Source organism: Lagopus muta, chromosome Z, assembly GCF_023343835.1.
Source record: "Lagopus muta isolate bLagMut1 chromosome Z, bLagMut1 primary, whole genome shotgun sequence".
NCBI lineage: Eukaryota > Metazoa > Chordata > Aves > Galliformes > Phasianidae > Lagopus > Lagopus muta.
Window position 1 is genome coordinate 23723740 of NC_064472.1, and position 13014 is coordinate 23736753.

The window sequence follows — 13014 nt, forward strand, 5'->3', positions numbered from 1 at the left end:
GGATGCTACATTTTATATTTTTTTTCCATTAAAAGTTTATTGAATGAAGTTTGGCACATTTACTTGCTGGTGTGTCTTTAATTTGTAGGTCTGAGTTACGGTGTGATAAATTTGGGTGGTTTAATCTTGTAACGGCTTGTGTTGGAAGGGACCTCAAAGATCACCTGCTTCCAACCTGCCCTGCTGCAGTCAGCGTTGCTGACCATGATCCCAAGCACTAGATCAGGCTGCCCAGGGTTCCACAACCCTGGGGTTGAACGCCTCTAGGGGTGAGACATGCACAGCCTCTCTGGGCAGCCTGTTCCAGTATTTCACCACACTCAAAGTTTCCCCTTTAATTTAATTTAAATCTCCCTTCTTTTAGTTGGAAACTATTCCCCCTTGTCCCCTTAATATGCTATTACTAGGGTAAGCACTCCAGAGGATTTAATGTATGCTTCTTATCTTATTTTTCCCTTTCTCTCCCATTTTTTTAGGATCCTAATCAGCTAATCCGTGCAAGTGCTCTCAGAGTTTTATCTAGTATCCGTGTGCCAATTATTGTTCCTATTATGATGCTTGCTATTAAAGAAGCGTCTTCTGATTTATCTCCTTATGTGAGGAAGAATGCGGCCCATGCAATCCAAAAACTGTACAGGTGAGTTATTCTGAGAAATACTGAAAAACGTTTTAAAGATCATTATGGATACTGGTTAGTAAAACTGTTGTGGATGTTGTGTGTGTCCCAGATGTATATCAGATCTGTTTTTTTAGAAGTATAAAATAGATGTAGATTCAATCACTTAGCTGTTTTGATTGGAATTTAGACACCTTTGAATTTTTTTTCCCTAATTGCTACAGCAAAGGTGTTCATATTCTCAATTTTAACTATATACATACCAATAGTGTATCTACTGTTTGCTGATCCTTGGAAAGACACAGAGGACCATGAGAATTTTTTAAATCACTTTTATGTATTTAAAATGTCTTCATAAAAATTTGAAAATAAAATTATGTTCTATTTTAATATGCTTTTTTTTTTTTTTTTTACTTGGGGATGAGCTTTATATTTCTTTCTCCATTATTTTCTATGGTATATTCTTGTATAAGTTCAAAGTGTTTTTGATTAAAGAGAGTTTTGATATATTTACAACAAACACAAGTATGGTATGTGTAGTAACACAATGCTGAATAGTTTTTTGCTTCATACAGTAACATGGTAAGTATGAAAATATATAAAAGAGAAACCGATGCAGTATTTTCTGTTTTTTAATTAGCCTGTTACTGTAATCAATGTAGCAACGAATGCAGGTATGTTTTTAGCATTTGTATCTTTCATCTTGAAGTCATTCACTTTGGTTTGCAATACAGATGACAAAAGAATGCTTCCTAATAGAAATTCTATCTCTACAAATCCATTTCTTCCCTCTTCAGAAATCCTTCTTATGGAAGAGCTCTTACAAAGAAGAGGATAGTGGCTTACTCATCTGCGGGCAATAATATTTGTATCTTTCATAGTACAGATGATGAGTGTAACTTCTGGGCTATAATGCTGATGGCTTTTTTCACGACAGCCTTGTGAAAAGCCTGGGCTGGGTTCCCTCTCTGCGGTCTTTTTTACAGTGAGTGCTCTCATCTGATGGCCTTGGGAGTAGTTGGGTCAGGATGTTACCTTTTTCAGTCACCAGCTGTCTATCCACCTCTCTGTGAATGTGCAGACATGTCTGTTGTCACTTAAAGTAGCAAGAGGATTTTTCAGGTCCCTACTGTTCAAGTAATGTTCTTTCTGTTATCAGAAAGGGCCTGTATATTATGAAGTTTCAGACAGTTGTAGCTGCACAGTCCACCTTACCTGCAATAGAATAAGCTTCAGTGTTACCTGTGAGCAGATCAGAAACTAGCAGTTGAGTGCCTGGTAAAGCCTTTGTCCCACAACATTCTTCTCTCCAAATTGGAAAGATACGGATTTGACGGGTAAACTTTAGATGGATGGAGAACTGGCGGCAGGATTGAATCCAGAGAACAGTGGCCAATGGTTCTGTGGCTGAGTGGACACAAGTGGTGTCTCCCAGGGGCCAGTGCTGGGGCTGATTCTCTTCAATATTTTCATCAATATGTGCATACATTAGTACAGATTAGGGGATGACCTTGTGGAGAATTGCTCCAAGGAGAAGAACCTGAGGTCCTGGTGAACAACAGGTTGGCCATGAACCAGCAGTGTGCCCTACTGGCCAAGAAGGCTAATCATGTCCAGGGGTGCCTTAAAAAAAGTGGCCAGTGGGTTGAGGGAGGTGATCTATCCCCTTTACTCTGCCATGGTGAGGCCACATTTAGAATACTGTGTCCAGTTCTGGGATCCCCAGTTCAGAAAAGCTGGGGATCTCCTAGGAGAAGTCCATCTGAGAGCAACAAAGATGACGGCGGACCTGGAGCATGTCCTTTGGGAGGAAAGGCTGAGTAACCTGGATCTGTTCAGCCTGGGGAAAAGAAGACTGAAGGGTGTTCTGATTAATGTTTATAAACATCCAAATGGAGGTGGGAGGCAAATGGATGAGGCCAGGCTCTTCTTGGTGGTGTTTAGTGATAGGGCAGAGGATAATGGCCTAAAACTTGAACATAGGAAATTCCATACTAATGTGTGGAAAAACTGCTTAATTGTATGGTTGACAGAGCACCAGAACAGATTGCTCTGAGAGGCTGTAAAGTCTTCTTCTATAGAGATATTCAAGACCTGTCTGGATGCCTACCTGTGATATCTGTTTTAGGGTACTTGCATTAGCAGGATGTTTGGACTCGATGATCGTTTGAGATCCCTTCCAACACCTGCAATTCTGTGATTCTATTATCAATGACATCGACAGTGGGGTCAAGTGCACCAGTTTGCAGATGACAGCTGTGGGGCGTGGTTGACATGCCTGAGGAATGGGATGCCATCCAGGGGAACCGAGACAAGTTTGATCAGTGGGCCTAAAATAACCTCGTGAGGTTCAGTAAATCCAAATGCACCTGGTTTGAGGCAAGCTCCACTACCAATACAAGCTGGGGGATTAAATGATTGGGCCTGCTGAAAAAGACCTGGGGTTACTGGTGGATAGAAAGTTGGACATGAGCTAGCAGTGTGCCTTCACAGCCCAGAAAGCCAACTGTGTCTTGGGCTGCATCAGAAGTGTGGCCAGCAGGTCAGGGGATGTGAGCCTATCCTTCTACTCAAGCCTCACCTGGAGGGCTGCTTCCAGATATGCAGTCCTCAGTACAGGAGAGACATGGACCTGTTGGAGTGTATTCAGAGGAGGGCCACAAAAATGATCCAGGGGATGGAACATCTCTCCTCTGAGTACAAGCTGAAAGAGCTGAAATTGTTCAGCCTGGAGAAGGCTCCAAGGTGACCTGATAGTGGCCTTTCAGTATGTAAAGGAGAGCTGCAAGATAGAAGGGGACAGACTCTTTAGTAGGGTCTGTTGTAATAGGATAAGGGAAATGGTTTCAAATGTAAAGAGGGTAGATTTGGGTTGGATGTAAGGAAAAAGTCTTTTACACAGAGATTGGTGAGGCTTTTGCACAGGTTGCCTGGAGATAGGGTGGATGTCCCATCCCTGAAGTAATACCAGAATGGAGCTTTGAGTAACCTGATCTAGCTGTGAATGTCCTTGTTTAGTGCAGAGGAGTTGGATTAGATGACCTTTATAGGTCCTTTCCAACTCTGAGGATTCTGTGATTTGGGAACTGCTTATAGTAAGTGTGCCAACTTTTATTGTCACTTTTTCAAAATCTACTTCTAGAGTTTTCATATCTGATGGCACTGGTTTGCCACAGGGCCAAGGGAGAGAGTACAGCTTTCTGAATTCTATGAAGCAGCAGCAGTGCCCAGAACTACTGAAGGCCATCCAGTTAATTTGTCTGTAGGCTGATAAAGTTGGCTTGTCTTCGTATCAGCATGCGTGTGTCTCAGCAGATCAGGGATCATAACTGGTAGCTCTGCAGTGAAAAAGATCATACACTGGAAGCAAGGCTGTCTTTTGGCATATTTATTTAATAAGCATATCATTTCAGAGTTGGTGAGATCATTCTGAATTTGGTAAGAATCAAAATTCCACAGGCCATGGATCTTTGATTTGAAAATCAGTCAACAGTTTATCTACTCTCCTACATCTAATAATCCATCTTCTGTGAGCATTTAAGCAAGAAGCACTGTTATTTTATTCTAGTAGTACCTGTATGTTCCACTTACTTTTTGGTTTCCGTAACTTCTGTATCTGTTGGATAGTCCTGTTACATCTGTCTGTATCCTGTTGATAGTCCAGACTTCTGATGAAGGTTCAATACTTCAATCTTCTTTGGATTTAGTATCATAGTATATTTAGTATCTAGCCTAGAAGAGCTTATTCTTTAGTGGTTCAGTCATTCCAGGCAATGGGAACCTTGCATATCCAAACAGAAGAGATTTCAGGCATAGTATGAACACCAGCATTTGTGCCCAAAGCAGTCAACATTGCCAGCTACACCAGTGTAATTTTATCATTGAAAATATTAGACATCTTGCTTATTTCACATAGAATGCACTTCAAAGCTATTTCTGTCTTCTGTTTATCAATAGAAAATTCTACTGTGTACTTGTACCTACTTGCAGCAATGTCTAGAAAAGGATTTGACTACCAACATCAGTATTAAATGCCATAATGGGAACACATCATTCTAAGCTTTTCAGTCTTATTTTCCAAGAATGCTTCCTTCCTTATCTAAAGTTTCAGAAACAGGAGGTGGAGAAATGAAAATTAAACCACTGGAGCCCTTACTGGAGATTGCCTTGATCTCATACAAATAGGTTTTTTTCAAAATGTGTTGTTACTAAGCCCCCTGCACTGATAGATAGAGATGGGGAGCAGAATAGGCCCTACTTAGTCTACAAGGAAATGGTTTTGGATTTGCTCTGAAAGATGGATTCTCACAAGTCCATAGGGCTGAATGGATAGCACCCTAGAGTGTTGAGGAAGTTGGCGGATGTGGTTACTAAGCCACTCTCCAGCAGTCTTGGCTACCTGGAGATGTTCCAGTGGATTGGAGGCAGATGTGACGCCTATCTTCAAAAAGGAATGGAAAGATGATCCTGGTAGCTACAGACCTATCAGTCTCACCTCAGTGCTGCAGAAGATTATGGAATGGATAATCTCGGGAGCCATCATGGACCAATTAAAGGTCAACCAGGGGACCATGCCCAGTCAGCATGGGTTTATGAATTCTAGATCCTGTTTGACAAACCTGACTTTGTAGGAAGGACAACCCAGGGAACTACTGACCTGTTGGTCATCTTGCATCTAAGGCACTTGGAAGAGAGGGAGGTGATAGCCGCTCTCCATCATATTTGAAAAGTCATGGCTGTCATGTGAGGTCCTGAATGACTGGAGGAAGGGTCACATCACTCCCATTTACAAGAAAGGGAGCAAGGATGACCCAGGGAACTACAGGCAGGTGAGTCTCATGTCTGTGCTTGGGAAGATCATGGAACAGATCCTCCTGGATGACATGCTTGATCACATGAGGAATGGGCATGTGATCTGAGACAGCCAGCAGGGCTTCACCAGGGGAATGTCATGTTTAACCGATCTGGTGGCCTTTGGCATCGGTGGACAAGGGAAAGGTGACCGACGTCATTTACCTGGACTTGAGCAAGGTCTTCAACATGGTCCTCCACCACATCCTTATTTCCAAATTAGAGGGATGTGGATTTGATGGGTGGACCACTTGATGGATAAGAAATTGGTTGAAAGGCCGCAGTCTGTCGCAGAGGCCACGGAGGGTGGTCATCAATGACTGTGTGTCCAGATGGAGGCCGGTAATGAGTGGCGTCTCCCAAGAGTCTGTCTTGGGACTTGTGCTCTTTAACATCTTTATCACTGACATCGATGAGGGAATTGAGTGCACCCTCAGCAACTTTGCTGATGACACCAAGCTGAGTGGTGCGGTTGACACAGTGGAAGGAAGGGATGCCACTCCTCGACACGCTAGAAAGGAGGGCCCAGATGAACCTAATGAGGTTCAACACAGCAAAGTGCAAGGATTTGCAATTGGGCTGGAGAAATCCAAGGCATCCATACAGACTGGAAGGAGCAGTTCTTGAGAGTAGCCCTGCAGAGAAGGACCTGGGGGTCTTGACAGATGAAAAACTTCACATGAGCCAGCAGTGTGCTCTTGCAGCTCAGAAGGCAAATGGTATCCTGGGCTCCATCAGAAGAGGGGTGACTAGCAAGGACAGGGAGGTGATTGTCCCCCTCTACTCTGCTCCTGTGAGGCCCCATCTGGAGTACTGCATCCAAGAGTGGAGCCCCCAGTACAAAAAAGACAGGGAGCTGTTGGAGAGGGTCCAGAGAAGGGCCACGAAGATGATCAGGGGACTGGAGCACCTCCCCTATGAGGACAGGCTATGGGAGCTGGGCTTGTTCAGCCTGGAGAAAAGAAAGCTTCGGGGTGACCACATTGCAGCATTTCAATACCTAAAGGGAGCCTACAGAGGGGAGGGGAATCAACTCTTTGAAAGGGTTGATAATTGCAGGACAAGGGGAAATGGTTTTAAGTTGAGGAAGGGGAGATTTAGGTTGGATGTCAGGGGGAAATTCTTTACAGAAAGTGGTGAGGTACTGGAACAGGCTGCCCAGAGAGGTTGTGGATGCCCCGTCCTGTAGGTGTTCAAGGCCAGGTTGGATAGGGCCCTGGGCAGCCTGGTCTAGTATTAAATGTGGAAGTTGGTGGCCCTGCATGTGGCAGGGGGGTTGGAGATTTATGATCCTTGAGATCCCTACCAACCCTGTGATTCTGTGATACAGGACAAGCCAGCATAGCTTTAACAATGGTGACTCCTGCCTGACCAACCTGGTGGCCTTCTATGCTGGCATAACTGCGTCGTGGACAAGGGAAGAGCCACTGGTGTCATCTGTCTGGACTTCAGCAAGGTCTTTGACACAGACCCCCATAACCTTTTTCTCTACAAATTGGAAATACATGGATTTGACAGGGCAACAAGACTAGTATATTGGCTTCTCTTGGTATTTCTTGTGGTTTAAGTGAACAGACAGCTAACATACCCAACCTTTTGCTCACAACTCCACTGCCCATTGAGATGTGGAGAGAATCAGAAAAAAAAAAAGGCAGAACATGCAGGTAGAGATATAAATTATTTACTAGCCTGCCAACAAATGCCCAGCCAATCCTCAAGCAGTGGCTGCCTCCTTACAAACTCCCTTCAGTTTTATAGTTGTTTTTATGTCACACCTAATAGTATGGAATATCTCTGGCCAGTTAAGGTCAACTGTCCTGGTTCTGTGCTCTGCCAGCTCCTTGGTGCCACCAGTACAAGACAAGATAAACAAAAATAAGATTTTTATCTTTGTTATACTACTTAAGTGTGGATTAAAAATTACGAAGATTACATTTCATGCTGAACTTTTTCTCAGATAAGGTATTTTGAAATTGGGTCTTTGAATTACTTAATATTTTCTGCAAGCAGATTCTTCAACACATTTGGTTCCCAGCTTGCATCTGGATGGAAACAAATGTAATGTGTCTTAAATTTCTGATATTTCTAACCAAATATTTAAAACAATTTTTTTTCCTTTCTAGTCTTGATCCAGAGCAAAAGGAAATGTTAATTGAAGTGATTGAAAAGCTGTTAAAGGATAGAAGTACGGTAAGAGACGAGTTGCTATTCCACATATATGTATATGCTGTATGTGTGTGTGTGTATAAATATATATTTAAGTTTATATATTTAGCTATATATACATTATATAAGCATTTGCATATATTTAAAGAGTTTTATTACTCTTTACACACACTATACAGCTGAATGACAGTCTGAGGAAGATTTTTCCTGAAGCCTTATTGGTGTGTTTTTATATGCTTCAAAATAGAGGCATCATTGTGTATCCATGCATTATATTGAGAATGTGATAATGATAGTAACCCTTTACAAGACTGGTAATCATTTTTTATGTTTTGGTTATTTTAAATCCATTTTCTTGTTACTGATTGTTGTTGCTTTTGTGTGTTTATGCTTTTTTTTTTTTTAAACTTAGCTTAAAAAATGAAAAATTATAATTATATGAGTCAGTGTACAAGTGTCTTTGCATTTTTTCAATGAGATATTAACTCAATCATGTCAATTTGTGATATTATAAGAATAACTTCTGTGTAATACACAGTATACCTTTTGAAGCTTGTGGTGTATGTCAGTGTTACGCAGCGATACTTGCTGTGCGCTTGTTTGTCCTTGCAAATTTCCTTCTTGGTAAGTAAAACTGATGTCCTCTGACAATTCACAATTTACAATTAATTTTCACAAGTCTTAGGTCAGGAAGGTAATTCTGTCAAGAGGAGTAAAAAGACAGACTTCAAATATAAAACAGGGATGTAAATTAAAACACTTCTCTGGTTTGTTTTCAAATAACTGATGGCAAATGTATTATTTTTTGACTAAGTGAGAGCACTGCTAGGTACCAGATAGTGAGTTACTTCATGTACCATTATTCATTATTACTATGTTGTGGTTTTTTTCTGTTTTTAGATGTCAGTTTTTAGTGTTTACGTGTAATGTTAGTCTGCTATTACTAATGTAACATACTGTATGTTGTTCTAGCACAGTCCAGATGTCCAGGACAAAAATGGTGTCGATCTCTAATAGACATCTCACAACTTCCACTGAAGGGTTGCTGAAGAAGAGTGTCAGAGCTTAATGGCTCAGCAGGCAGTAAATCAGTTAGTTAGTTCTCCTGGCTGCATCCATGCTTGACCTGTACTCATTTGTCAGAGACCTTTGTGCTTCTGTGCAGGTGCCCCCAGTGGTTCTTAGTGTATTTTCTTTTTGTGGTTCATGCTCTTGGTGTGCATGCAATCTGTGAATGTGAGATTAGATTTTGTGTACCTGTGGAGGCATAAGGGACAGAGAAGCCACCTTTGTTTCTTCTTATTGCTGATGGCAAGAAAATAAAATCCTTAGATTTCCCTGGCCACTATTACTTAAAGTGAGAAACGAGGTACCTGACGAGTAGTCACTTATACATGAATTTTAATGAAATGTTAAAACATCCCAACTTTTTTTTCTATTTTTCTGAATGGCTGTTCTTGGAGATGTTTACAGGGGAAACTAGTTATCACTGCCTAATATATGCCATAATTCTGGTGCCTGCGTGACACTGAATAATAGACATTGTATTTATGAATACCAGCTGAAGCAGTAGTCACAGCTGTGCTATTTTTTCCCCAGAATTTGAGAATGATAATTTATATTTTGTTCTTCTGGGCCTTTTCAGAAAAGCTTCTTTGGAGATGTAATGTCATAACTACTGAAGTGTTTTTCTCCTTCTGATTGTACTTGAACTCTAACAAGGCCTGATCCAGCTTTGGCTGACATTTCTGCTTTAAGTTTTACTTTTTTTGTGAAAAATTCCAAACAGGAGCAATACAAATCTGCTTCTGGGATTTTAAATCAAAGCTCCTTCACAGTTTGTTCTGTTTTAAAAGGAGTCTATCTCTGCTTACTGCTTGATCATTTGATTTCAGGAAGACTAATCTAGTACAGAAAAGCTCCAATTTAAGTAGTCATCTCGTCATGTTCCACTGAACATTCCCAGGAAAACTCCAGATTTGTTTACAAGAAGCACTTGAGCACTAACAGGCGTAGAGTATCGTCTACCTCTCTAGAAAGCCTGTTTCAGTGTGCAATCACTCTCACAGTACAGAAATGTTTCCTAATACTCAAGGTAATGCTTGCTTGTTATCTCTGTGCCTTTTCCATCCTTCTTGTCTTCCTGGGGGAGCTACAGGGAGTGCTGAGGTCCTCTTGGCCTCCTCTTCTCTGGTCTTGGCAATCCAAGTGTCCTCAGCTGCTCATTAGAGGACATGCCTTCCTGCCTTGTCACCAGGTTTGGTACCTTCTCTGGATACTCCCATCTGTGCCTGTGTCCAGTGTTGTTCTGTCCCAGGTGCATCCTTCAGCTTTTTCCTTTGTTGGATTTCATGCTGCTACTGATTTCCCAGTGCTCCAGTCTATCTAAATCCTTTTGTGAGGCCTCCTATCCCTCCAGGGGGTCAACAGCACTTCCTAGTTCATTATTATTAGCAGACGTGCTGAGGATGGATTCCAGTCCACGTGGTGGTTCTTAAAGTTATATATGTAGCTTACGTCATCTTATGTAGGTTACTTTATATGTGTTAATAAAGCCTTAAATAAGCTTTAATAAGCTTAAATAATTTGAACAATCTTCCTTATGTTCTGTAAGGGAATCTAGATTTCATATACTTAGGATGCAAGAAGAAGCTCCTAGAAAATTGCTAAATTTGTCTTCACAAGACTTCTTTGAGAAACTAAGCGTTAGAAAAAGAAAATTTTGCTATAGCCATATGAATTTCATCTGATTAATGGCTTTTTTTGATAGTGAGTTTGCCTGAAATTTGGAAGGTAGTAATGTGGAACTCAGCCCATGAGTTTATTTGACACTAATCCTTGGGGTGTCGCGGTGTAAGTGCACAGAAATTGTTTCCTTATATTAACATTAATTGTCATCTCCTGGTAGTTTTGTTCTAACACTAGTAGATCAAGATCACAATATTACATCATTAAGTAGTGTCTTTACCCAGATGGGAGAATCCTAGTGACTGGGAACTGTTGAATTTGTATGGATTTTTTGTTTGTTTGTTTTTGGGCTTTTTTTTTTCCGTGATGTAAGTGTGTCACAGTGCTTCTGTCAAAGTGTCAGGTTAATTTTGGCATTTGTATACACCTAAGAACCAATAATCCTTGAATAAGCATCATGTCTTCTACATTTAATGTCTAGATGTGAGAAATCAATGCATATGATTTTTGTTGTTGTTATTCAATTTGTTTTAGATATGCTTAGAAGAGGATTGTAATTTTTAACTTCAGTGTCACATAACAGATGAATGTTTGGTTCAAATGATGCTTGAGAATCCTCACTGAAAAAAAAAAAACACAAAAAACACATACAATAAATACACATTTATTTTCTTTTCTATAAATATTTGAATTTGCACAGTGGTTTTAAAACTTACCAATATAATGTCTATGTTAAAATGAGACAGAGTAGCTACTAAACATAGATGCCTCTAAATTTATGTAAAACAAATTTCTTCAAAAAGAACATGCTATTGTGAATTATTAATGCAGCTTATGTTGCGTAGAAAAGGCAAAGTGTATTTAAATTAGTTGCAGTCATTTCACATTTGAAGTAGAAAGATACTATCTAGATGGGAATTTTACTACAGTAAAATTGAACTATTTTATCAGACTCTAAAAAATGTGTTCATTTGTTAGGTCTCAATCAGCAGTAAATTTTTTATATAAGCTGAGGTGAGCAAAGCTTAAAATGGCATGAGATCCAACCTTAACCCAGCACTTAATTAAAATTTCTCATGATATAAATGAAAGATCACTGTACTCCTTAAATTACTTAATACAAAGATACAATTAAAATACAAACTCTCTGTTAATCTAACTTGCAAAAATATCAAGTGCAAATCAACAGTAACGTACCCTCAAGGTGCTAACTGAATTACAGTGTAGAATTTTGCCAAACACTATGTAGGGTTTTGTATTCTGATAAAATTGCTTTGCTACAAGTAAGTTCTAACATACAACTCTTCACTACTTTTACCTTCTCCCTCACCAGCTTTTCTGGGCTTACTGAGCGCAACTCTGGGCTGACAGTGATTTGCCTGGAGCTGACCACTGTGTTCTGCTGACCTTTCGATCCATTCAGGTTCCACACCTAAATGTAAACTGGCAGTGTTTTTTAATGACAAAGGAGCTTAATGCAGCAGCTTGCTAAGAGGAGAACTCAGTAAAACACCAACTTACTGTTTTTAGATGTTAAATTTTTTAATTTAGCTGTATCAAATAATCGGGCTTTACTCCCTGAAATGAACTGTGTGCGTGTTGAGACCAGCAGGTACCAGTATGTGGAGAGAGCTGGAAGCAGTAAGTGCAACTTCATGTTTATTCTTACTGGTAATTGATAGAATCCCTTCAGACCCTGTAACTTGTTTAGCACAACTACATTGTATCAACAAAACTTTGATTTTTGTTTGCCAATGCATTTAATTTTTAAACAGATGTTTAAAAATCTGCTTATTACAGCAACTTAAACTTCTGTTTTACCTTTCCATTACATAAAAAGTACATCAAATTTTGATAAGCAAGTAGAATAGCATGAACGTCTGCTTTATTTTTCTAGTTTTGCTGAATAACTGAGCAGCTGATGTGGTTTTATGTAAAAATGAAGATAAGGCCATATATGTTTTTATGCTAAAGTGACATTTTTTCAGAAATTAATAGAGCTAGGTAGGTGTGAATGTGTAATTGGACATTTATTTATTTATTTACCCATTTATTTGGATTGTTGGTTTCTATATGATTTCACTCTATTTTTCCTCGTTTTTTTTTTCCTCAGGTTCTTAACAAGCCTGCTCTTCTAGTTTTGAGATAAGTGGTTTGAGGCAGGATTTGTTGCTCAATTTGCTTTTGGCATGCTGTGAAGGACTGTAGAACTACGTTCTGTTTGTAGCTTAGTTATTTTATAACTGAATTTTGTAAGCAGTAATAAAAAACAAAATCAAGTGCACGAACGATACCTAACCTACCTAATAATTTTAAACATTCATACTGATATTGAGAGGGAATCATGTCCATTGTTTAAAACTTTCAGATAAAAGACTTGCCACTTTATTCTGGACTGAGAAATATATCTCAAAGTTGCACACCTAAAGTAGAAGGCAGAGTGTAGACCTGCTGCTGGGATGTAATTATGTGGATAATGAGTGTCTTAAAAATGTCTAGAATTTTTCCATTGTTTTTGATCTGATTTTACTTGGTTTGAACAAATGCCTCTATGATACAAGGGAAGCTTATGATACTTGTATAAAAATATAAACATGTATATGCTGCGTTGTAAAAATGATTTTGTTCAGCCACATCCAGAAAATGGGATTAGTATGTGGCTGTATGTATTATGCTATATATCATAGCTGTTG

At 39.7% G+C, this 13014-nt stretch overlaps 1 protein-coding gene across 2 annotated transcripts in view; it reads left to right on the top strand.

Moving 5' to 3' along the window:
- Window positions 1-13014, top strand: part of AP3B1 (adaptor related protein complex 3 subunit beta 1) — a 159957-nt gene that overhangs the window by 34451 nt on the left and 112492 nt on the right. For both annotated transcript variants that reach the window (XM_048932545.1, XM_048932544.1), the window contains exons 5-6: window positions 477-637; window positions 7591-7657. In XM_048932545.1, the coding sequence (XP_048788502.1) occupies window positions 477-637; window positions 7591-7657 (228 nt within the window). The remainder of the gene's footprint in view (window positions 1-476; window positions 638-7590; window positions 7658-13014) is intronic.